The sequence below is a fragment of the Eulemur rufifrons genome, chromosome 5, assembly GCF_041146395.1.
Source record: "Eulemur rufifrons isolate Redbay chromosome 5, OSU_ERuf_1, whole genome shotgun sequence".
NCBI lineage: Eukaryota > Metazoa > Chordata > Mammalia > Primates > Lemuridae > Eulemur > Eulemur rufifrons.
In genome coordinates this window covers 31,237,042-31,263,977 of record NC_090987.1, presented here as the reverse complement: position 1 = coordinate 31,263,977, position 26,936 = coordinate 31,237,042, and the positions used below count along the sequence as shown (strand labels likewise).

The 26,936-nt window shown below is 38.3% G+C and overlaps 1 protein-coding gene across 31 annotated transcripts in view; it reads left to right on the top strand.

Annotated features, from left to right (window-relative positions):
* Window positions 1-26,936, top strand: part of DTNA (dystrobrevin alpha) — a 341,246-nt gene that overhangs the window by 219,068 nt on the left and 95,242 nt on the right. For all 31 annotated transcript variants that reach the window (XM_069468484.1, XM_069468481.1, XM_069468478.1 and 28 more), the window contains one exon: window positions 7,770-7,850. In XM_069468484.1, the coding sequence (XP_069324585.1) occupies window positions 7,770-7,850 (81 nt within the window). The remainder of the gene's footprint in view (window positions 1-7,769; window positions 7,851-26,936) is intronic.

Below are 26,936 nucleotides of genomic sequence, written 5' to 3'. Positions count from 1 at the left end.
TGACTTTGTAAATATAATACTTATCCGAGTTTAAGTATCCCAGTACTTTCTGCGCCTGATGCTGTGCCTGATACAGACAGATACATATGTTGCAAATGTCTATTAACTTAAGATTGCCCAACTCAAAGAAAGCTTGACGTAAGTTTTATGGCCATAGAAACAAAACAACTCCACATTTTTCTTCAAGTGAGAGAGACTTAGGTAAATCGTGCATTCATTTCCCAGATTATAACTTTATCTTTTCATAGAAACTTTACAGTGATGTCATGTGATTTTATTAAATGGTTTTATGGGTGCTCCTGATTAGTGATCAGATTAGATAAACAAGCCAAACAAATATGTATCTTTCTTACCTGGGTGTGCCAACTCAGATGTCCACAAAAATAGCTAAACGTGTCTAACCTTAATAATCCATTAATCTGAACAACATGTTTAGATCAGCACTGAGTAGGATTCTACTGGCAAAAACAATTGGCTGGTTTCAAAGGGAGGAATTGATTTTGATAGGTAGACTGTTATACAGAGAAGAAAGGTAAGCTCATTGAGAATGTGTTAAGTGGTTGCCAAATATATGGCTATCCCAGCCCTATCAGTAAGACTGAAAAGAAAGAAAAGGAAGCTATTATCAGAGAAGACTTGAAAAGTTAACTTCTTCCAGTAATAAGTGATGTCTAGACAGGTAGCAAACAAGGACTAGGAACTTGTAAATCTGGTCAGCTAAGTATTAGCTAGAAATAATTAAAAAAAAAAAAAACAGCAAAAGAAAGCACCAACAAGATTATTTGCTTTAGAAATTATAAATGTGAAAGAAAAATTACAATAGATGCAATTAAACAGGTAGGGATGACTTTATTCAAGAATATCGCAAGAGGAGAGAGAGATTGAACTCAACTCCTCTGGAAAAAAAAAGGCAGGAGTGATTTTAAGTGCTGGAGTGAGCTAGTGGAAAAGTACCTAAGGACTTCAGGTGAGAAGTTGGTCCATGTGATTAGGCCATCCATTTGCTAATTGTTGCAATTAAAAAATTGGGCTTCTGTCCTCCAGCAGTGACTGGGAGATTGGGTGATAAATTCCACTATGGTTGCATTTCAAAGGGCTGGCTCCTAGGTCCTTGAAAAAGAGATCCCTGGGTTGTAAAATTAGCAAGTGACTGGGAGATTTACATCTCAACAGAGAGGCAGAGAAAGAATTTTACTTTGTCTGTGGAAAGTTTCCTAAGCTTTCTTCTATGGAAATTTTTCTAAAGTAAGTGCTCTAAGAAAGGGTAGATCAGTGGCCTAGAGCTGAGAAGGAGCCTGTCTAAAGTTAGGCAAGGTGAGGGGAATGTTAAAGCCATCTTGGCCTTACAAATGCCAAAGAACAGAGAACAATTGATAAGGAGAACAATTGATAAGGAAGTTTGACAAATTCAAGTGATTGTAGCACTTAGGTGTTAACCATTTACTCTGAGCTCATTACCACAGCAGCAGAAGCTGGAAGAAACAGAAAGAAATGAAATTAAAGAAGCAGAAACAAATGAAATTAAAGAAGCATGGGCTCACAGATAATCAGAAAAAGACCAGCCTTATATAAAAAACTGGATGGCCACCTTCTTTGATTTAAGAAATTCTGGGCAAATTGCCCTTAACTGAAAATTCTCTTTGCTATAATGCCCTATCAGTTTATTTAATACCTTGGATTAAAGCTGAAAAACCTGTAGTTAAATGTAAATGCCATCCTCACCTTGGCCTTTTCAGCCATCAAATAAGTTTATCAGCTCAAATAAGTTTATCAGACTGAAAGCAAAAGAAATTGTGTGTTCTTGGAATCAAACTCTCCTTGTCTTCTGTTTTTCTACTCTCAGAGCACATTTAACTCTGCCTTGTGTGATAGTGAACATGACCATGCCACTCACTACTGTGAACTCCTTTTTAGGGACAGACCTTGGACATGTACCTTCAAATCCATTCACCTTTGAGGCTGAGTCAATGTTTGTTTAAAAGCACACTTTTTTTTTTTTTTTTTGTAAAAATGGCACAGGGTGGGTAGATTTTAATGGAAGGGAAGTGATTACAAAATACTCTTTGAGAACATGAAAGGCTGCTTAACCAGATAAAGAAGGTCTTTGGGAGAAAGCAGAGTGATGCCCCTGGCCTCTAAGCAGAGGAGAGACCTGACATTTAAGGGGAGCAAATAGAGCTACTCAGCAAACACTGCTGACTTGTTTGAAGTCCTTCTTCAGAGTGTTGGCTGTGGTTGGAATGGAAGGAACAATTGGAATGGAACCTAGGGCAGGCTTTTTTGAAATGTTCACTATGAGTTTTAAGAACACTGATTTCAAAAATCCAGAAAAATGACCACAAAAAAATGACAAATGGCCCACCCCCATGGGCCATGGCAGATACGGTGACTATTTTCACTGGTTTCTTCATTTCTCGTGCTCCTCCTTCTGTTTAAAATGTTAATATCATTGACTATCCTGGAAACTCTTATGTCACCACCCTAGCCTGGTCTCCTGCTTTCTCTGGCCACCCTACTTCTCTTTTTCTGTCTCTTAGTACCCTCCAGACACTAAAGTCATATTTACAAAAGTTTTATTTTTAACCATTTCTTTCCATATACAATTTTTCTTACTCCCAGAGCTTTACCTTTATTGCTATGGCTCTCAAGTGTTCAAGGAGCCCCCCAAAACCACCTTCCTTATTTTCATAAGCCAGTTTGTTGAGAATAGTCAGCATATAAACTCAACATCTCCTCCAGCCCTGCCCGCTTGTTGTCAAGGCTTCTAGGCATGAAGCAGCCAGAGGGGGGCTCATTATTAGCTCCACCAACAGTTCCCATCACAGAGAAGCCGATGTCCTTGCCAAGGCCACTGCCTCCCAGGTTTCCCAAAGCCACACAATCTTTGAACAACTACCAAACTGTCAGGCACTGTTCAGAAGTGTACAGGGAGTTCCTGTTCCCAGTTTTGTGCCTCATTTTGTCACCTAAAGCGTAGAATAGCCCTACTTGTGTACAGAGTCTCCTCTTGGAAAAATATTCCCAATCTTGGTCCAATCAAGCACACTACTACATTTTCTATGTTTATTGGTAATTCCTGGAATCTATTACGGCTCTAGTTAAGAACTCCATTTCCATATATCCTGCTGCCCACTGGATATCTCCATGTGGACATCCCACGGGGAACTCAAACACTTTAGCCCAAAACTGAACTCTGACTTCACCCGTCTACAAACCTGTTCCTCCCTGTTTGTACCTTAGCTCAGTGAAGGACACTCCATCCCATTCAGTTGCCTCAGGTAGATATCATTTTTTACTCCCAAACTCCTTTACCTCCCTCCAATCTCTCTCTCTCTTTTTCTCTTTCTCTCTTGCTTTCACACACACACACACACACACACACACACACACGCACACCGTCAATCAAGCACAGCAGAGATCAAACACAGGGTTCATAGGCTTCACTTTTATTCTGTAAATATTTCTTGAGTAATTTTTAAATGATATGAGACATTTAAGAATCTAAACAACTATGCTGAAGGTTTTAGAATGAACTATCAAAACATAGAAGGCATAAAACACAAGAATTATGTCAAAATGTGTAGAGTAAGCTAAAGTCAAAACTTAGGTAAGTCTGGTTGGTTGAATGGATTAATGAATTGATGAGAAAAAAGTAGAAGGAAGGAAATGGGGGGAGGGAAGGGAGGAAAGAGAATCCTGAAAAGAAGGGCTAAAGAAAGGAAACACAGGATTTGCAACTGATAAAAGAGTGTGAGCAATCATTCATATTTATTACTTTGTTCAAACTTTGACATGGGTATAAGAGGACTCAGGAGATGGTGCAAAAGCCCCAAGTTGCCTTAAATGAACTAGCTTTAAATGTTTTATGATGAAAAGTTCCAAATATATGCAGAAGTAGAAAAAATAGTGTGTATCTCTACCTTTAAGAACAAGGATTGCTCTCCTGACTTTATTTGCTTACTCATTTGTTTAAATTTCATCTTTTTAATAAAGGAATTAAGTTGGCAAATTTTACTTTTTACTAAGATTACCAGACTGCTAGATCAGGAAAATACCATCAAATAAAAATTAACCTTAATTTCAGCAAGATATTGACAAAGGCTCTTAGACTGTGCATGTGTTGGAGAAATGTGGACTGGGTTACCAGACAGGTAGATTAGTAGGCAGTGTCATGACCATGCCTAGAAAAACAGCTAATGTGTCAATCAACTTGACCGGTGTAGAGGAAGGCTGTATTTGTGGCCCTGTTCAGGTCCTTAGTTTTATAATCAATGACTTGGATGAAGACCTAGAAGACATGCAACTAATTCCAAAGTAAGCTTTGGGTTTATAAACTTTCAAGAGAAACCACACATGTGAAAGTGAATTAAGTTCATGGTTTGTTGGGGCAGAGACAAAGAAATTTATTTTAAACGAGGAAGATAAACAGAGCACAAAACAAACACAGCATATCTCAGCTCAGCTTCCTTTGGTGCCTTTACGGATGGATCCTGCAGCTACCACTTACCTTGTCTCTGCAAGGTAGTGTGCTGCCGTGTCTGCAAAGCTAAATTTTGTTGTGCATCACACCCCTTTTAATATTCAGGGCTTAAATCATCAGCCAAGAAGAACTTACATAAATAGGAAACATTTACAGACCTACAGACCCCTTCCTGATTCTAGAACAAAACACCAGATTAGTTAAGTCCACTTAGTAATAGGACAAGAGAGAGCAGTCAGTGCCCTCCTCTTCCAAGGAGGAACATCCCTGCATCCCTCTTAAATGCATCTTGTAGAGGTGCACCTTTGCCAAATCGCCCCCAGGACCTCTATCAGAGGGAGGTGCAGAGGTGCCAGGGTTACTGTTCTCAGAGGGTAAGGTCTTGCTTTAACTAAGAAACTTAACTCTGTGGTACATCATAGTCCTTTTATATCTGGAGCTTAAATCATTATTCTTGAAGAATTTACACAAATCATCTATTCCCATAATGTTTTCTTTTAAGGAATTATTTACAGATATTAAGACTCTCCTGCTGGTGAGCCAAACTCAGCATCAATAAAAGTACATTCTCATCCAGGGGACAAGGCGGATTTAGCATTCGGATATTTCTGATCACCTCTCTGTCTCTGGTTATCTGGCATCCCAGAGAGCTGATTTCCTACATGAGCCTCTCAGATTTACAGAGGCCATCAAACTGGGAAGGATTTTTGAAATGAAATTCCAGTGACAAAATAAGAATCTTAAAAGATATCAGAAAGGTTCAAAGCATGAGCTAAAAATTAAAAAAAACTTAACAGATAAATATGAAATCCTACCCTTAGCCCCCAAATAAGCATTTAAATAGAAAACAGAAAAGATCTGACTTATATAGAAGTACATGTGATTTTTGAGAACCAGTTTTTTAATTAACTGCAAACCTAATAAAAGCCAGCAGAATGATCCATCTATATAAAACAAGATCACATTAGTTAAATGTCTTTATCAAAGGTGGTAATAATTACTCTCTATATATTCTATACTGGTAAGGCTATAGCTGAGGCATTCGGGTTAATTTTGGACATCTCATTTTAAAGAGATATTAGCCAGTCATAGAACAGAGTGACTAGAATGTTTAAAGGTCCCAAGACCATGTTGGATGGTAATGAAAATAATAATAGCAACTGCCATGTATCAAAGCCCTATCAGGGGCTAGACTTCGTGGTAGACACTGTACCTGAAATGGCTGTGAAGTTGAACATCTTTTGCCTAAGAAAGTTAAGGAGAGACTACCACCCAGGCTAAACTTCGAAGTCCGTGATGACAGGGACTTTTGTACATAATTTTCAGATGATAATGAAGATGCTAAGAATAATAATGATAGCTGCTTCATAATATTTGAGAAATGAATTATCAAGTGGCAAGGAGAAAAGATTATGTCGTCCCAGAGGGGAAACTAGATCAAACAGGCTGAAGTTACAGGGAGGCAAATTAAAGCTCAAATGTAAAAAAAAGAAATTTCTATCACATATTGTTGCTCAGAAATAGTACCAGAAGCCTTTTAAGGAGGCCCATTTACAAGGAATCATTGTGTACCCAGTGCACAAATGAAGACTCTACATGTTATTCTCATTTTATACATGAGGAGGTTGAGATTCCAAATAAAAACTTGGAGAAGTTCGCAAAACTAGGAAATGACAAAATTAAAGTTGACTGACTTCGAAGTCCATTTATTTTCACTAAGTTACAATCTTCCCTATCGTTGGAAATCCTACGTGGCCATTGGCTAAATGTCCAACTCTTGAGGGCATTTCTACGGGAATTCCTGCATCAGTGAGGGTAGATCCCCACCTCTCTGATTCGTCACGTGCTCAGTATCAATGAGCCTGTTTGTCAAGTAATAAACCTTCTTAATGATGAATGTTAAATGATCTACCTCATAAAACCACAAAGTAATAGGACTACTGATAACATTTTAAGTGAATCTAAAGAGATCCCAGTTTGAGTTGAGGGCCTGCTAAACGTTCTCAGTGAGGAACACTTGCTAATTCATCCTGAGTTCCATTGGGAAAGCATGTCAGTGGCCTCCTAATATAATTGCTTCCAGGCAAGTTCATTTACTTGCTACTCTATTTTATTGTGAAGCATCACGTAGCACATTTTACAGGTGTGCCACTGGTAAAGCGAAAGTGCAATCCATGTCACAACATAGCTATGTGCCTTTATCTGTTATAAACCGTACGCCTGGGCTGAAAGAAAGGCAAGTATGTGGAAGCAGAGAAAAGCAGACATTTGTTGAAAGTCTAATATATTCTAGACACAGTCTAGAGATTAGCTCATTCAAAGAGGAGCAGGAGGAATACTAGGAACTCAGGTGTTAATGTAACAAGCAGCCCCGCCGTGGGGCATTGTGAAGAGACTGGCCCAAGCCAAGCAGAGACTCTGTGCTGGAGTCATGGGAACTATTGCTGGGTAGGAAGCTGGAAGGAGCCCGCAGTGGGGCTTGGATTCTGAGAGGGGCTTTCAGACCTAGTGTTGGGGGCATCAGGAGTGATTCTGGATTCCTGAGCGGGAGGGTGGAATAGGAGAGCATATGGGGAACGTGTTCCCTCTATGTTAGGGAGAACTAGAGGCCATAGTAAAAGGAAGAGTAGAGGTGGTCTTTAGAAAGGAGTCTTCTCCTCTGAGATTGACTGGAAGGATTGCAGGAAAGATATTAGTAATAATAATGAAGACACAGCACTTACTGTGCCAGTGTCCTAAGTGACTTAGGTATATTCACTCATTTATTTTTACAATAATTTATGAAATAAGTACCATTATTATCATCAACCCCATCTTCCAGATGAGAAAACTGAGGCCTCTAAATGCAATTAGCCTAAGATCACACAGAGAAGATGCCCAACTTGCAGTGTGTGATCACCTGACAGCCGTGTTTTAATGACCAATAACAGTGAATTTAAAAGAATTATCTGATGATAGTATATGATACAATCTAGCTGTCTCATTCTAGTTCCCAGCTTGAGCAGATTGTTCTCAGAAGTGGCAGACACAACAAGGATGAGATTATGTTCCTTGGTCCATAAATGTGGTTGACAACCTGATCTCCAATGTTGATGCCATGTGCTCTTTTCCCCTAGAACCTGAGGAATCTAGGAAAGACCTTTTCAAGTCTTAAGGTTATATTTTTATCCTAATAAAAATAAAAACAAAACTAGGTGTATGGGTTATATCAGCAGTGGGTTTATTTGTAAACGTTATAAATTCCTTTCCACACACATGGCATACCATATGTGTACTTTTTCCCCACCAGGGGCTCAAGATCTGGATCGCATCCGGCTCTCCACCTACAGAACAGCATGCAAGCTTAGGTTTGTTCAGAAGAAATGCAATTGTGAGTATGCCTGTTGTTTGCACTAATTACCATCATGAATCCTATAGTTTACGTTTAGTACCAAGTTTATTGAAACTAAGTTTTCTTACAAATTGATAAAAGTATGTTTATGCAATTCAAAGTGTACTAAGTTCATTAAAACTAGGTTTTCTCACAAACTGATAAAAATATGTTTATACATAAAAGGGATATAATGATACACACATGGTAGAGAGATTGCTAGTAAGTAATCCTGAAGTCTGAATTACACTTAACTATTGAAGTATTGAAATGGATGAGTCTCTAGTTGTATATGCATTATAATCTTGGCCTTCAAATGGTTTTAAATCCAGATGAATGTTTTTCTTCCTTTCTCTAACCTTGGTATTGTAAATGCAGTGCCATCAAAACGGTCTCCAAGAACTTTATGAAATATCAAACATTACATCCTCCTTATATTTGTATTTTCTTTGCAAGTAAAGGAAAATGTTTACAAGCTTCTGGAAAACATTGAAGTTTTTTTTTTCTGAAACTACAAAATTAGCCCTTTGTATGAGAGTATGAACGACATTTGCCTGCATCAGACAAGAGTAAGAGAAGAGACGATATTTAAAGAAACAAAAGAAGTTGCTTTAGCTTTTTTCCAAAGTTTAAATTTAAGCTACGAGCTACATCACGAATCACAATGGGGATTTTACATTCCTTGCTGGGTCAATGCTTTCATCATATTACCACATCCATTTTCTCTTGGAAAAAAAAAATATTGCTTCATAGTTCATGTGTAAGAACTTATTCTTTTTGAAAACTGACTGCTATAAAAATTAATGACTCTTTTACTTTTCTAATTAGTATTGGATGAATTTTTTAAAATAAAAACCATGATGTTCTCTTGAGTACATACACATAGTTCTTGAATAACTGGCGTGGGAATCAGGCTCTTGGGGAATGTAGCAACCTGGCATCTCCACGTGTACCCTCCTGGAGTCTTCAGCAGATGTTTGCCAGGCCCTGGGCAGGCCACCCCAGCCCCAGACTTCTGGGCTTGTAGCTAATTGTGACGATGAAGAAGGCAGTGTACAGTCTGCCTCACGTTGCTCATCTACAGCTTATTCTTCAGCCCCAACAACGAAAAATGGGACTGAAGTTTGGGGCAGGAGGGGAAGGGAGAAAAACATAGTTTGGTTGTCTTAGTCCATTTTCTACTGTTTATAACAGAATACCTGAAACTAGGTAACTTATAAAGAAAAGGGATTTATTAATATTTCTTACAATTATGGAAACTGAGAAGTCCACGGTTGAGGCTCTGCATCTGGTGAAGGCCTTCTTGCTGGTGAAGACTCTTTCTGCAGAGTTTCAGGGTGGCAAAAGGCATCACATGGGGAGAGGGCTGAGTGTGCTAGCTCAGGTCTCTCTTCCTCTTATAAAACCACCAGTCCCACTTCCATGATAACCCATCAGTCCATGAAGCCATGAATGCATTAATCCATTCATGAGGGCTTTGCCTCATAAAGGCTCCACCTCTCAACACTGCCACACTGGGGATCACATTTCAACATGACTTTTGGAGGAGACAGATATTCAAACCACAGCATTGGTCAAACAGCAAATATGTGTTTTGACTCCCCACAGAAAGCTAAACCAATCCAAAAAGAACAGTGAGAAAAGCACTACAGATGTTGGGGAGAATTTGTGGCTGTATTTGTAGTCCTGGGTATTAATGAGTCAATAAAAGCCTCTTCCAGTGTTGGTGTTAGGGAATGAGGAAAATTTCCCCCTTCCCCCATCACCCATATTAAAACAAAAAGAAGAATCTTCATGTTTTTAGCAATGAAAAGGCCTGGAATTCTCCCACATTCTTGTCATGTATTACCACTACAGTGGCCCTCAAAATTGGGGGGATGGAATAGGGTAAGGGTAAGAGTTCTGTCCCCTTTAAAGCTTTGCCAAGCAGAGCCTTCTTTAGGCTCCTTTCGTTTGAGCTACAGATTTCAAAAGAAGAAGAAGAAAGAAAAGTAAAGAAAAAAACACTACAAAATCGTAAGAAGGAACAAAAAAATAAGCAAAAAAAAAAAAGAAGATGAAGAAGAAGAAAGATTCTGTGATTTGGCAGCCCTGAAGCCAACATCAAAGTGCACACACTGTATTGTCCCTAACTCGGATGCACCAGCAACCCACGGGCTTTAGCCCATTCCTCCTGCTCTTGGAGAAAGGCCCTTTCTTATTCATGAGCATCTCCTTTTCCTCTTCCTGTTCTTCTTTGGCTCTCATTCTTATCCTCTATCCAGAATTGTCTCAGAATTTCTTTAAAAAGCAGTGGGTAAGAAGTAAGGATGATTATCCATCCCTGCGTGAAAACAGAACCTTTATACCTGTCCAGAGGACCCTCAGAGTGTCCGTTCATTTACCTCTAAACTTAGTGTATAGTGAGCTCCTGCTGTACGTTCAGCACTGTGCTGGGTATCAGGGATAGTGTGATGGTGAATAACATACAATCCCTGCCTTCAAGTTGCTCAAAATCTAATTGGGCAGATGGACTTTTGAACAGCTTTATTAAAACGTGTAGAAGGGTAATGATAGGAATAGGTACATGGTGCGTACCTGTGGAGCCCCGGGGAGGCAGTGCCCTGACCTGGGGGCCGGAGGACTCTCCTGGAGGAAAAGACATCTGGGTAGGCCTCAAAGAATTAGTAGACATTAAGCAAATAAGTGCTATTTGCTTTACAATGTACCTTACAAAATTCACTCATATTAGGGTGAGAAAAGATACTACATTTTATATAAAATGGATGTAGTTAAAGCTCACGGTAGAAAAACAAGCATATTTTGAATGCTCTGCTAAATTAAGTTTCTTTTTAAAATTGTTTCTACCTTGATCAGAGCATTAAATGCAAGTACTATATGTGTTTGCTGAGTTTTCCTTTCTACCAATAAGTATAACAGTTGTGATGTACAGAAGTACTTGTAAAATGCTTGCACAGTGGATCTTGGCTTATTGGAATGAAAGTCGAAGCCTTCCTGTTAGGAAGTTAACCAACCAGAAGCAGTGGTGTTTGTGTGACACAACCCGAGTCAGCATTAAATATGCATCCCTGTATTAGAGGAAGGTAATTTTAGTCTGCAATAAAACCTCACCACAATAAATTATGGTACCTTATAATGGAGTTTTACTCTTCAATAAAAGACATTTTTTAAATCCAGGTAATGCATTTGTAAGTGCATTGATTTATTGGAAAGTTTCTTAGTACATCCTAGTACATTTGGGGCTGCTATAACAAAAAATACACTAAACCAGGTGGCTTGTAAACAACATTTATTTCTCATAGTTCTGGAAGCTGGAAAGTCCAACATCAAGGTGCTGGCAGATTCGGTGCCTGGTGAGGGCTTGCTTTCTGGTTCATAGACAGCAGCTTCTCGCTGTGTCCTCGCACGGTGGAAGGAGCAGGGCAGCTCTCTGGGGCCTCTTTTATAAGGGCATGAATCCCAATCATGAGGGCTCTGCCCTTATGACCTAATCACCTCCTAAAAGCCCCCCTCCTAAAGCCGTTACAGTGGGGGATTAGATTTCAATACATGAATTTGAGGAGGACACCAGCATTCAAACTATAGCAGAAACTCATTATAGCATTTACTTCACAGGAATCAATGGATCAGAACAGTTTGTTCATTTTTAGGCCTAGACCTAATTTATAGGCAAAATGTATTTTGTATATTTTGTTAATAATATAAACTAATAATGTAAACTAAGTTTAAAAACTACTTAATGGAGTGGGAGAAAACATAAAAACTGGCACTTGTAAAGTCATCACCTAGAAAAAATAAATATTGTCCAGATACAGCATGGAGTGTATAGGTTTTTAGGAGATTTCTTTTTTATCTAAATTCAAAGATTATAAATGTTAGTTCATTCCCCATTGTTCATTCCCCCCAGCCCCTGCCTACCATGTTTACAGTTTCCAATATAGAGCACTGGTTCCTGTCACTGACATTCGTGTTCATTCTCTTTGATTCGATTCCTGGCCAATGCTGAGAATAACCAATTCCCAGAGTTCTGGAAGGATCCAAAACAGGAGGCCAGAAAACTGTGGCCCATAGACTAAATGAGGTCCAGCACCTATTTTTGTATAGAGCATGAACTAAGAATAGTTTTTACAGATGAATATTTGTAATCGATTTGATGGGGAATGCTAACTTGTAACCTCAATTAAGCAAAATGTATACTCCAAAAAAGAATCACATTGTTCTCATTGGTAGGCCAGCACTTTTAAGTGTACTCAATTATTGTATATTAATTTCATCAGGAAGAATGTTGTGGGAATTATTTTTCTCCCTTGTTATATACGTGCTGATAAAATATCCTTGATTATGTCTCTCGGTCCAGAAAAAAACATTTACCGATCCCTGCTATAACATGAGAGTTGTAGGAAGTCCCTTTTGTTTTTTTCAGATAAAAGAGTCTCCATTCCTTCAACTTTTCTCATTTTTCATCTATGTTCCAAATCACTTCTTCCCCTTATCATTCATCTTTGTACCCTCTCACACTCTTCTTCCCTGTGGCATAACCAGCATAGTCCCCAGTAGAGTAAAAGAATGAATGTTTCTAAAAATTAGACAAAAATTGGACACCAAGTTGGTTATTTTACATTCTAGAAGGAATGGAACAGAGTAGAAAACACAAATAATATTCCAGTTACTCCTATCTAATCAACAGCCTTCTCTTTAGCTTCTAGACTTTTGTTAACTTTCCACAAAAATTAATACCCTATAAGCTATTTATAAGCATGTATGAAATGGCAATATCTCAGCCTTCATTTTAGACAAATAACTGTTTTCTACTGGAACAGTATTTCCTTGGTCAGGATTGATATGGTTAATGATTCAGATACCCTGTAATGTCAGCAGATCTTCTTTCAGAATTACTTTGGAGTCAGTGAAATGCAGCCTTAAGTTCATGAACAACAAAAGGCAACAAGAGAGATAAATCAGAAATATCTAATCCCTGCTGTCTAATAGTAGGAACAAAACTAAGGAGACAAGGGAATACTCAATCCCACACCCACAGCTAACATTGCACCATCTTTTAGTCCTGTTGGTTACAGCCTGAATTTTCTTTCTATCAATTATATAAGCTAAAATTTAATTAAAATTTTATTTAAAAGGAAAAGAGGAGAAAAGGTCTATAATTATATGTGGGCTATCAGAGTTTCTCAAAATATTCTTTCTCTAGTAAATGAAACATTTTTAAAAAGTACTCTTCATCCAGATATAATTTAACTTAGAACACACATTTTTTTTCTGTGTTAATGTCTTTAAGCTTCTTTCAAGATTTCTTGTGAACCAAAGAATGCAGTTACCTATTTACCTAAATGTTTCTCCATCACTGCAAAATTAATCCAAGTGAGAGCCACATAACTAGTAAGTCCTGAATAAATACTCTGTGAATGAATGGATATGTTCCACTAAATTCATTTTTCACCAGCCAGGTGAACAGAAAAACACTAGTTCTTATGCAGCAGAATTAGCCTTGGGATATGTTTTTAGTAGTAAATGCTAATATGCCGCTCATTTTTATTCAATCTAGTGTACGAGTATATTCTTCCTCTCTGCCTCATTTTTACATATAAGGAGTTCTGGCTGCCTGTATCAGTTTTCTAATGTTGGATAACAAATTACCACAAAGTTAGCAGCTTAAAACAGCACATATTTATTATCTCACAGTTTTTGTAGGTCAGAAATCCAACACAGCATGGCTAGATTCTCAGCTCAGCATTACAATGGACTGAAATCAAAGTGCTAGTTGGGTCTGTGGTTTTCATCCAGGGCTCTGGGTCCTCTTCCAAGTGCCCTTGTTGTTGGAAGAATTCATCCTCTTGTGGTTGTAGGTTTGAGGTTCCCGCTTTCTTGCGGGCTGTCAGCTGGAGACGACTTTCAGTTCCTACTGCCGCCTTTATTCCTTGCCACAGCCTCTGTAGGCTGTTCAGAGCATAGATGTTTGCTGCTGCTTCAGCCCAACGAGAGTGTGTCTCTCTCACTTCCCCTTCTGCGACCAGCTGGGGGAAAATCTTTGCTTGTAAGGAACTTGCATGTTTATATTAGGCCCATACAGATGATCACCATATTTTAAGGTCAACTAATTTGAGATCCTAATTTCATATGCAGAATCCTTCATAGCAGTAGCTGGTTCATGTTTGAATAACTGGGAGGAGGGATTTGACACCATGGACCAGGACTTGGTGATGGGGTCAGAGGGGACTTAGGTTTCTGCCTACCACACTACACAAGAACACAGACTTTTCTATTTCTCAGGTAATGGTGTAAAAATCTTGCATATAAAAATAAAACTTAAAGTAAAAAACTCAAGCAAGAGAAATAGAACCAAATATATATATATATATATATGTGTGTGTGTGTGTGTGTGTGTGTGTGTGTTTAAAAGGGAAAGATTAAAGAACTGTCCCTAGTCAAGGAGTCAGAAGGAAGGGCAGGAACATTCACAGGGAATTAAGTGGCAGATGACTAACCCTTGGAGCACAATTATCTTTGTTTGTAATGTTGCAAATGTTTTTGATACATACTTTTATTCCTGATGTTGAATCATTCTAGACACTTGTTCAGAATAAAGAAAAGTGCATTGTGCCAGAATACAATGTTCCCAAAAATTCCCTGTGGGAGAGTTGGTGACAGCAGCAGAACATAAACAAACCTATTAAAGATGCCTGTGTAAGATGACAGTGGAAAAGCTGCTCCTTTCTGGGCACCCTGGACCTAGGGCAAAATTGTCTCCCCTTGATCAGAGCAAACCTCTGACAAAGAAAAGCCATGATTTTAAAGTCGTGATGATATGATATGGTTTTAATTAAAGCTGCTTCTTCGCTTTGTTTTTATTTTTAAGATCTTAGAGGGTTTTATCTTGTTGTTAGTATTTTTTTTTGTTTTAGAGAATCCTGGAAGCTTTGTCCTTTCAAGCTGCTACTACACAACCTGTGAACTAAGTCAACACCTACAGTCTTGTTTCTGGGACTTGTTTCTAGACATAACATACGATTTCCTTCCCTTTCTTCTGCTTCTGCATTATATCTGGAAGCTGTGCCAACTAAGTGCTTTTGCTTTCATAGTTTGGGGAAAAAATATCATCTTTAGATGCCCCTGTCGTTTGGGAAAGAGTGATGCATACTGAAGAATGCCTTGCAAGCCTCCCTAAACCTATCTAACAGGTGCCAATGCAAGATTCAGTGACCTTCCCCTAGTGGCTTGCCAAGCACTCTTCCTGGGAGACTGCCTGACTGGCCCTGAGCCAGTTGGCAGAATGATGAAGGGATACCCAGAAAGTATTATCCCACAGCCTGGCTCCTGGTATCTCAGGGCTCCAGCACACATTGAGAGAAAACAAAGAACATTTAGGAAGACAGGGATAAGAGAAGAGCCTCTCCCACACAACCACACCTGTGCTTCCACAGGAAAGTCATTCCTGATCTCCCCCTGGTTCACTCTTCATGGAGGGTTTGTTAACATTTGTTGTTATTAGCAATCACTCATTTATTCATATTTATTCATTCCACAAATAGGAACTGAGCATATACTGCATGCCAAGCATTATTATTCTAGACCATTGAATAACAAATCCTATTTCTCCATGACTGTTGTTATAAAATAAAAGCTATATTCTAATGGGAAAATATTTTAAAAGAATAATTCAGCAAATATTTATGGAGAACCTCCATGTGCCAGGTGCTCGATAGAGCAGTGAACAAAACAGAAAAAAATACCTGCCTTCCTGGAGTTTGCGTTCTAGCAAATAACCCAATAACTTCAGATAGAAGCAAATGCTCTGAGGAAAACAAGTCAGGACACTCGGACTTGTGTTTTATCTCTATTTACATCCTCAACAGTGTCTATCACACAGCATGCATTCAATCCATATTCATGTGCAGATGGGTTCCTAAGGTGTCTATTGACTCTATGCAAGACATCTTACTGAGTACCTTGAGGGACATGGAGATGAGTAAAACTTGGAACTTCACCTCAAAGAGCTTGTAGATGATCAAGAGAAACCTGATATGCACAGAGCATATTATTTCCATTCTAGAGGTAGCTTTTTGATAACTTATCAAGTTTTTGCTTTGGCCTAAACCCACTTTTTACTTAATTTTTTTTTCTCTCACTCTGATTTCCCAGCCCCTTTCCAAATTCTTTGCTTGGCATGGTCTGTGGAATTTACTTGTGCAACTCCAAAATCTTCAGTAGTAGCAAGAAAGCTAAAAGCTTGGAATGTCCACTGAAGGTTTCTTCCATTCTTCCCTTTTTAAAGTCTCCTCCCCCAAAATAACAACAGTGCATCTGCAGGAAAGTTAGATGTCTGTCAATCAGATTATGTGGGTTCTTAGCATTATCATTTGCATTTAAAGGAGAAATGAAAATTTATCTGAGCAGCATAAAAAGAAAAATGCAGTAGGAGGTTTTCCCATTAATATAGGTTATCCTAGATAGTAATATTCCTTAGTATGCAAATTTAGTAATAGAATAACCTCAAGTTTAGAAACTAATGAATGTGTTCTATTTATTATAATGCTTCTGATTTTGTGACTATCAAATACTAGATATACTCTAAAACTTTGCTGTATACACTGATATCTAGCCTTTCAGTTTCCTAAGCCAACTGTTACTTTCTGAAGGAAAAAATAAAGTTACTTATAATTATGATGGCTAAAAAAAAATCACGTATGTCTATAGCATATTGAAATAAATTGTCCGTAGCTATTTTTATCCATTGATGGTGCTGGGCTAGAGCTTCTGCTTTATCTCCTTGTCTATCAGAAATTATAAAGTTCTGTTTGTTCCAGTGAGACAAGCATAGCACAAGAGATGTTAAGTGGCTTCCCTTGAATAAACACCAGATAAAATCATATAATTAAAGAGACCAACTTCTAACTTGCCAATATTAGCCAAGTGTCATGCTAAACAAAGTCACTGTTTACAATGTCTGTCAAGCCTTGTCACCAAAAAACACTAGAATACTGAGACAAGCTATGGACCAGTAAGCCTGCTGCAAAACTGATAATAATGACAAAAGTGCTACAACTTACCTTCTCAGAAAAATAATAAACTTTTTCCAATGTAATCAAGCATGATGCATTTTATTTCTCAATTTAAACAATGTTAAATAAGACAATGCTATTATATTGCAGAGAAGGATAAGGATTGAGAAAAATTTATATAACTAAACAGAATTAGAATCTGTGTCAAACATGATCATAATCATCATGTTCTTCTCATTTATTGTTCTAGGAGTTTTCAACCAGGAATAGACAGGGACTTGATAGAATCAGTTCTTAGTCTGTATGTCCCCAGAAAGGAGACCCCCGGACAAGGCTTGCGTGGAAACAGCTCCATGGGATAGTGAACCCAGAGGAGAACTGGCACCAGGAAGGAAGGACAGCTGATAGTGCAGAAACTTCTAAGCAACTTTGTAAAGTGCACCCCAGAACCGTCCTCTCAGGGGATGAAAGGAGGAGGTTCTGATTCAGCTGCTTTGTCATGCATTGGTCAAGGGTGGTCTACAGGAGTTGCCCGTGTGCTTCTGGGTTGCACGTGTGTGAGTGCTAGGTAGGTTCCAGGTGTTCATGATGAGACATCAGAGTATGCAGCAACAGCTCAAGGCCATCCACTGTCTGGTTGCAGCTACCTCAACCTGGTTAAAGTCTGTGTGATACCAGTCACTAGTGCAGGGGCTGGAGAAAGACGTATGTCCAAGAAGACTTGGAAAGGGACACAGATGGGTCTGAAATATCACCCGCTGCATACTTTGACTTTCAATATTCAAGGTTCCTCATCGCTATTTTCTATTGACTTTTTTAAATTTTATTTTTCATTGACAAATAATAGTAGTATATATTTATTGGGTACAATGTGATGTGATACAGGTATACATAGTGGAATTATTAAAACAAGGTGATTAACATGTACTTCACCTCATATACTTATCATTTCTTTGTGGCAGGAACATTTGAAATCTAGTCTTTTAGCAATTTAGAAATGTATAATACATTAACTATAGTAACCATGACATTTTAACAGAAGATACATTCCTTATATTCTTTATTCTATGTTGATTTATGGGAGACCTCACTCAGGATACCTGTAAATAACATGTACTGCTGATTAACCACCTAGACATGTCTTCATCCCAAATGCTAGCCCCATTGCCCAAGCAATTTTCTATGCACTACAGGAAGAGTGCAGAAAAAGTAACACTTCACAGCTGGTTGCTGCTTACTCACTCTTTTCAATGCCCAGGTGTACTTTGTCTTTTTGTGGTTATGTTGGCCAGATGGGCACATGATGCAGGGTCAGTGAGATCAAAAGCTACAAAGGAAAAGCAGAAGACAGTTCCTCATGGCTGCCAGCCCTGCAGATGCTCCTGCTTTTGGAATGTGGTCTCTGGCGTCTAGGATTCTGGTCATAGCTCAAGTCACTACATGAGAAATAAGAAAAGTACTGTAGGAAACCATGCTTAATAAGCCTCCTGGAGCTTTCTTAGAATACTGAGGTAAAAGCAAAGCTTCTAGGGGTTATGTGTAGTGCCTGGCATGCCGTAGGTGCTTTACTCTATCCCAGTTACCTAGCATTATTGAGCACCCAGTTTGAACAAGGTATTGTGCAAAGAGCTATGAAGAATACCAAGCTGAACAAGACTTAGCCTGTGTCCTCAAGATGCTATCATTTAGTGCTGTGGTTCTTAAACTTACTCTCCATGTAGCTTTTAGAGAAATTGATCAAAGCCATGGACCCTTTCCCCAAAAAAACATATATGAACCTAAACAGAAAATTTAGCTCATAATATCTATCAGGGACTCTTTTTTCCCCTAAAGTCCAATTATGGGCTATTCTAAAAAATGCAGGAAGAACTTGTCCATCAATAACTGTGGGAAGTGCAGAGTGTCACAGATGGTCTAATGGAGATATGAAAGGCTCTGGAAGCAACAAAAGGGGGAGAGTAATCCTAGCTGAGAACATCAGAATGGGCTTGATAGGGGACATGGCGTGTGTGGTCCACTTTGAGGGATCATGATTGTAGGGTATGCTTGATGGAGGGAGCTGGCTGGGTAAAGACACATAGAAGAAGGCCAAGGGCATAGGCTGGAATTGTAAGAAGTCCAGTGTGGCTGGTGTATAGGACTCATAGGAGAAGCTGGAGAACAGTGAGAAACGAAACTACAGATTCGTAGACTGAAGTCCAAACATTGGTTTTCATGCTTAGCATGTTGGGTTTTACTCAATAGGCAGTGGAGAATGGCATGACCAGAGCTGAGCCTTATAATATTTCTTAGGGTAGATAGAAAGGGACAGAAACTGGAAATGAGTAGAAGGCTTGCTTCCAAGTAGAAGGCAGTAAAAGCCTAAATTAGGGCACTAGAAGGTAGGGAGTGGAAAGACCACATTAAAGAAATCAATACAAAGTTATCCAGTGAAGTGTAAAAGTCCTATATAAAATGACCACCCACGGTGGATATAAGATATGAGATCCTCTTGCTTCTAAAGTTATTAAGTATATTCTGAACAAAGTTAAACACTGACAATGAGAAATTAGTTATCGTTCAGATCTTTCTTTTCATTTACCTTCTCGTTATTTTTACAATCTTTGGTATAATACTTGGAAAATAATAGGCTTAATAAATGATTGTTCAATTGCATTTAGTTAATTTTAATTTACAGTATGACAGCTATTGGGCCAACAATTATTATACCTCATTTTGAATAATGATGCTGGTCTACAAACCCAATTTAAAGAACACTGAATACTTTTTCCTAATAGGCAATGGATGTACTGCCAGGGTCTTTGAAGATTGGCATGATAATTCAGTTTGATTTTACACCAAAAATATGTTGTAGAGCTATTCTTGAAGCTTTATTACATCTTAACCAGGAAATTAAAATAAAACTAAAATGTTATCTTTGAAAGGTATGATGCTTCTCTCCAAAGATCCTTACCAAAGAGAAATACCTTAGCGATAAAAGCAGAGTTTTGGAGCAAGGAAGATGTTGAGATTGGAGACTTCAAAAAATTCAGTGAGCTACTCAGGTGTTGTTTGGGTTCACATTTTATAAAGGTGAGCTCATGCTCACTAATGGAAAACAAATCTGAAAATTTTGCTTTTGCTAACATTTTCTTTGTGATTTCAGTGTTTGGTTAATATGAGAGATGGCTAATATCTTCAATGTAATCACATCAAAATACATTTGTTGACCCTGGCAAAGCATACCATTTAATTGAGTTCTTCCTCTCTAACAGATTTTTAAACACTATTTTGTCATGATAAGAGACCTGAATAAGGGCATAGAAATAAATTATTTATTTGAAAAACTCTTAACAACTGGCTAATTGGCACCTTGCTTTCTTGACTACAATATTCCCAGGATTCTTGTAATATCTTTTAAATAAGTTCCTCTGAATCAAATGAGCATTGATTTCCTGTTCTTCTTGTCTCTTATCAAGAAGAACATCCTTTAAGTCATGCCCCATAGCAGTGATTCTCAAACTTCATTGTCTATCAAAATTACCTAAGGAGCTGCTTACACCTAGGGATGCCCTGGCCACACCCAAGGCCTATGGAATCAGACACCATAGTTTGAGACCCACTCATAACTCTAAAGAACAGCCCAGTTTTTTCAACACCACACTTGTTGGTTCTAGATGGGGATCTGAATTAGTTCACATAGCAGTCTGAAAATGAAACCAAGCCTTAAACTTTATAAGATGCAAATTCTTAATAAAATGTAAACATTTAGAAAATAAAAATAGAGAGTTTGCTCACTGGAAAATTAGAACAGTGTTATATAATGGGCAATAGACAAGATTACTTTGTTGTGGACCCTGCTTTTTCTATCAGGTCAATACAAAATCTGAACACACATCTTCCTTCGCTGCTCTGTACCATTGGTCTCTGGATCCACCTCTTCCCGGAGTACCCTTCCCTTCTCATCTCCATCTGTGCACTTCCTGCTGGGTTTTAGGAATCAACTTGAGCCTTACTCCCTCCTCCAAACCTTTCCAAAGTCACCAGCCTATAATAGCATCCCTGCATTTTGAGCTACTGTAGCACTTTTTTAAAAAATCTGCACCATGGATGTGAACTTGTGATGACATAGTATCTTGTGCTGATCTTCAGTTAGGTCATCTGAGTGTGTCTCTCCCCAAGGGAATTACAATCTCTTTTATGGTCAAGTGCTCATATTTCATGAAATCACCACTAACATCAACCATAATGCATTCTAGATCCTTAAACATTACTAGTTGGATTTAATTTCCTTTGAAACTATTATGGGATCTAGCTTCTTGCAGCATTTCTCCGCTCTGTATGTATAAGCATATGGCAGTCTTTCTCCATATGGTATAGCCTGTGTGTGCGATAGTATGGTAAGTAGTAATACACTGAAGTATTCATTTTTTTTTCCTAATGAGCTAAGGCTTTCTGAATCTCAGGATAGGTATTTGACCTGAAATTGAACTAAAATAGTAATCACTTTGACACAAACTCTCATAGATTTATAATGTCATTTCACCCATTAAGAGGAAAACAAACCTGAATTATAGAAGAAAGCTTGTATGAAGGGACAAATATAACTGACAGAGGGTAGAGAAAAGAATTAAAATAATGTTTTGTGGGGAAAAAAGTTTTATATTCTACCTGAAGAGGACAGTAAATTTTAATGCCTTTCCTAGTCTCAAAAATAAGAATGATGCCTAAAATTTATGTAGTGCTTTACATCTTACTGTTTTCCCATGTAAATTTTCATTGTCCTCAGAACACCTGTAAGATAAGAAAGGTGAATATTATTATTCATATTGTACAAACAAAGAAACATCCGAATCCAAGGCTTAGTCCATTTTTTCTCTATAAGAGAAAATAGATACATTTATCCACAAATATCAAATCGTTACACTGTGTGCCTTGAATATATCATTTTTATCTGTCAATTAAATATTTTAAAATAAAGAAGAGGGAAATAGATTATTGTTGCATGATCAATGCATTGATTTGCTTAATATCTCTATCCCACCATATATAAGTTCTGCGTGGTCAGAGACATGCCTGTCTTGTACACTCTAATTCTAGAACCCAGGACAGTGCTGCCACACAGTAAGGGCTGAATAAATTCTTATTGTATGAAAGAAGTTACAAGAGTCTGAGATGGAAGGCAGTGAGCAGCTTAGGGTAATAAGTCTGATAAGGAACTCAGAGTCATTCCTAACACTCACAAGGGGCTACATTCCCCTCCCCACCTCCTCACATCCCACCCCTGCGAGACCTGACCTACATATGAAACTCCTTAAAAGCATTTTTACTTAAAGTCTGCTTGGCATTTAGAATACTGAATGAAATTTCCATTTGAGAGTTGTTGCAGGAAAAAGACAATGCTTCTATGTGAGTTCATCTTTTAGTTCTAAGGACATGAGAACTTCATTGGATAACTAAAAGAATGAATCTCCATAATTAACTTTTCTACAAGCCAAAAAACATATTTTAAGAATCTGCTATGTGAAGGACAACAATTTGGCACTTCAAACCCAGCATGTCAACCAATCAGAAATATTCCCTGAACTTGGATGTCATACTCTAAAGAGTGTGGTTACAATAGAAAATTTATGCTGCGACTATTGCACTGAAGGTCAGGAAATTTACATCTGGGGAGGGGAGAACTGGATGAATTTTCAGGAAAAACAACCTATCTTCGTTGCTATGGAGATTTGATGGGTAAATTAACTACAGAACTCTCCCTGCGTTTACCTGCTTGTTTCAGGGAGGGGAAAACAAGTCATAACAAAACCTCAAACACCGGTCACTTTAAGCATGGGAGGCAAGGTGGGGGTTGAGAGGCCGTGTGCATGGGTGCACATGCAAACACACACACACTGTCCACATGCAAGAGGATACATATATTCCCAATGGCATATCAACAGATTATATTCAATTCCCAGCCAAACTGCAATTCCCTTTTCTCCTAAATAGGAAAGCACATCATAATGCAATGAGTGACCTTCTTGTAGATGTACGTACACCTCACACCTGTCTAAAATCATGTGTATTACATAATTATATAAATCATTCTTGAACTGCATAAATTAATTTGTAGTAATCAGCTTCTTGCCACACACCCCACAACCTATATACCAAGCTAGGTTTGTCTTGATGCCAAAAGACTGCAAACTGCTGACTTCAAGCAGTGCTTCTTGTGTTAATACTTTCGTGAATACAAACTGCCTGGAGATGCTAAAGTGCAGATTCTGAATCTCTGGGTCTGGGGTGGGCACTGAGATACTGTGTTTCTAAAAAGCTTGTGCTTTGCTACTCCAAGTGGGATGCTGGACCAGCAGTAGCAGGGTCACCAGGAGCCATTTTACAACGTTGAAGGTGTTTCCAGTGTGCAGTCAAGGTTGAGAATCGCTAGTCCAAAATGACTAAAGGCAAGTCACTATAAGATGATTGTCTACTGACCTTGTGTAGCTGCTAGCCCTTTGAGACCTTCTAAAAGCTTATAGATCAGTGGCTGTCAGAATCACCTGGAAAGTTTTGTCAAAACTCTTTTCCATTCTCTTAAATTTTGGAATCTTCTTCCCTCAGCCTTCTGAGTAGCTAGGACTACAGGTGTGCACCACAACACCCAACTAACTTTTTTTAAATTTTATTGTAGAGACATCTGGTTGGTCTCAAACTACTGGCCTCAAGCAATCCTCCCACCTCTGCCTCCCAAAGTGCTGGGATTATAGGCCTGAACCACCATGCCTGGCTGTGTTTGAGGATTTTGAGATCTCCAAGTACTTTAGGAAAAGGACATCATGCTTAGATTCAGTGACCTGGACCTTGTATCTGGGGTCCAGGAAAGGCTGGCCCTGGACTAAATCATGAAATAGATTAAATCCTGAAGTTGTTTTTTTGATATTCCTATCCTTTCTGTACCCTCTCTCCCATATTTTACCCTACTTATATGATTCTACTATTTCTAATAAATTTATGACATCAGTAATTTCTATCTAGGTATAACTGAGTTTGTCATTTTATCACTTTCCCCAGGGATACTTGGATTTAAGTCATATCTAATTATGAACTAAGGACTCCTTCTCCTATTAGAATAGTGTAAGCATCAGCAAATAGATAAGAAACATCTCTTGAGATCAACAAACTCTTCTCTGTCCACCTGCAACTCTTCCCCACACCACACTGACAGCCCTTTCTTACCTGAGATTGCCTGGATTTATGGAAAACTATTGAAGATTCAACTATTTCCATTTATTGATGAAAAACAATCTCTTAGGTATTAATAATTAACACCTGAAGTTGACACCAGTATCATTACTTTTAAGATTCTATGAAATACTAAGTACTACTTCAAGAATACATTTTGTTCATTCTTGATATGGTTAATTTTAACTAAGTAATTTCAATACACAAACTGTCTTGCCTAGTATATTATTAATAATATAAAATGTATGCAGTTGCATAGATGAGGGAACCTCACTTCGTATCCTCTGTGCTTAGTAGCAGGTTCTCTATGGTGGACAGTTGAAGCTTGATAGCTATTTAGTAAAATATGCACAGTGCCATCTAGTGATTCTTAATCATTATTGCACAACCTAAATGTCCTCATTTTTTTTTTTTTTTTTATTTTATTTCATCTTGTTATGGGGGATACAGAATTTCAGGTTACATACGTTGCTCCTGTTCCGCCTTTCCCCCCAAGCCAGAGCTCCAGACGTGTCTGTTCCCCAGGTCGTGCGCATTGCACCCATCATGTAGGTATATATCCCTCCCTTCCCCACCCCCCTTCCCGAGTCAGCACCTTCAAGTGTTACCACTCCCCAAACGGTGCACAATGCACTCATTGTGTAGGCATACCCCCATCCCCTCCCCCGCCCCCCACCTCAGTCTGACATCCAATTGGTGTTGTTCCCAGATGTGTATTTAGGTGATGATCAGGGGAACCAATTTTCTGGTGAGTACATGTGATGCTTGTTTTTCCATTCTTGGGATACTTCACTTAATATAATGGGTTCCAATTCTCTCCAGGAGAACCATAGAGATGTCGTATCTTCATCATTCCTTATAGCTGAGTAATATTCCATGGTATACATATACCACAGCTTACTAATCCAATCATGTATTGATGGGCATTTGGGTTGCTTCCACATCTTTGCTATTGTGAATTGTGCTGCTATAAACATTCAGGTACATGTGTCTTTGTTAAAGAATGACCTTTTTTCCTTTGGGTATATGCCCAGTAATGGGATTGCTGGGTCAAATGGCAGGTCTACTTGAATCTGTTTAAGATACCTCCATAATGCTTTCCACAGGCTAAATGTCCTCATTTTTTAAAATGACTTACTAGCACAACAGTAAGCAACGTGTTTATACAACTGTCAGACTTTTAAAACAGACTTCTTAATAACTTCCTTGCTGAATCTCAACTTAGCATTTCTCACTGTTTCTATTTAAATAAGCAAAAGGCTTATGATACTTGTTTCTCAATAATAATAATTAATATATGTTGAATGCTTATTATGCACTAGGCACTATGTGAAGTGCTTTATGTGGGTTATCTCATTTGACCCCTAAAATAACTCATGATGGAGGAATTATTATTGTCCTCATTTTACAGATGAGGAAACTGAAACTTAAGGAAGTGAAGTGACTTGCCCACAATGCTAGGGGTAGCCAATAGCAGAACCCAACACTGCCCAAGATCGTACACCCTTCTGCGCTGAGATTACACCTCCCAAAGCAGTTACCAATGAAATTAAGTTTCCAAGGAACCTTTATGAAAAAGAGCCTTCCTCACGGGATTTCTAATTTATCCAATATAGTAAAATCAATTTAAACTCCACTAACTCAGAATTTATGACAACTAAACTGACTAAGTATCTGCTTTTGTGGCTGGAATATGGTCTGTACTTCTTTTATATCACACATGTAATATTAATATGATCAAAATTATGGGTTGATTAATTTATGGAATTTGGGAGACTCAGCTAAACCTTAGTTTTAGACTCATAGATCTTATAAATTAATAATAAATAGCATAGCATGGCTTTAGGTCAGAGGGTGTTTAATTATTTTAACACAAATAGCCATCATTTGTTGAGCACCTATTATGTGCCAGGCCCCACGATCAGCACTTGTAAATATCTTTCCTCTTTTAACCTCACTACAATTCTTCTCTGGATGGCATCACTTTCCTCGTTTATTTAAAAAAAAAAAGGAATAATAAAATTTATAGAAGTGAAATAACTTGCCCAGTTTTACAGTAATTAGTGGAGCAAGGAATGAAACCTCAGTTTTTATAACTTCAAAATCTGAATCCTTTCCATTGTGCCACCCCTGGAAAATAAATAGACCATATGCATGATTACAGTTTTTTTCTGCATAATTCCGCCCCCCCTGTGCAAAAATACCGCCGTCTCTTACTTGCACTAAAACAATAGGCTCCAGCTACTTCCCACTACATATCTGTCCATCTTCATTCCTTTCTTCCCTTGAAGTCAGAAATGATATTTTTAAGCTGCATTTCTGATCTTGTCACTCTCCCACCTAAAACCCGTGTCTTTACATTCCGCATAAAGAGCAAAATCCTTATCATGGCTACATTGCTCCTCCAGCCTTATCTTGTATCCCTGGCCCTATGGTGACCACATCATAATCCCATTTTGCACCCAGCGCCCTGTGTGTCACCATATGTCATCACTTCTGATTACCTGTTTCTGTGTGATTATATGGGTCACATCTGTGTCCCCACCAGAATGTTAGCTCCCCAAGGCAGGAACCACATCTGCATTCTTTGCCATTGAGTCCCTGGCCCTACCATGGTATCTTGCATGTAATTATGAAAACCAGCTTTCTTTAAATAATGGACATGGTGAGCATTGCAGAGGGGACGGGCTTGGGTGAGGCAAAGACATAAAATGTAACCAAAATGTTTGTACCCTCCATAATATCTTGAAATAAAAAGAAAAAAATTGTTTATAATTACCTATTCTCACAGCCAGCATTAGTATTTTCTTTTTTCTTATAGTGAGACTTTGAATGTGTGGAGACACAAATATGGGCATATTTATTTTTA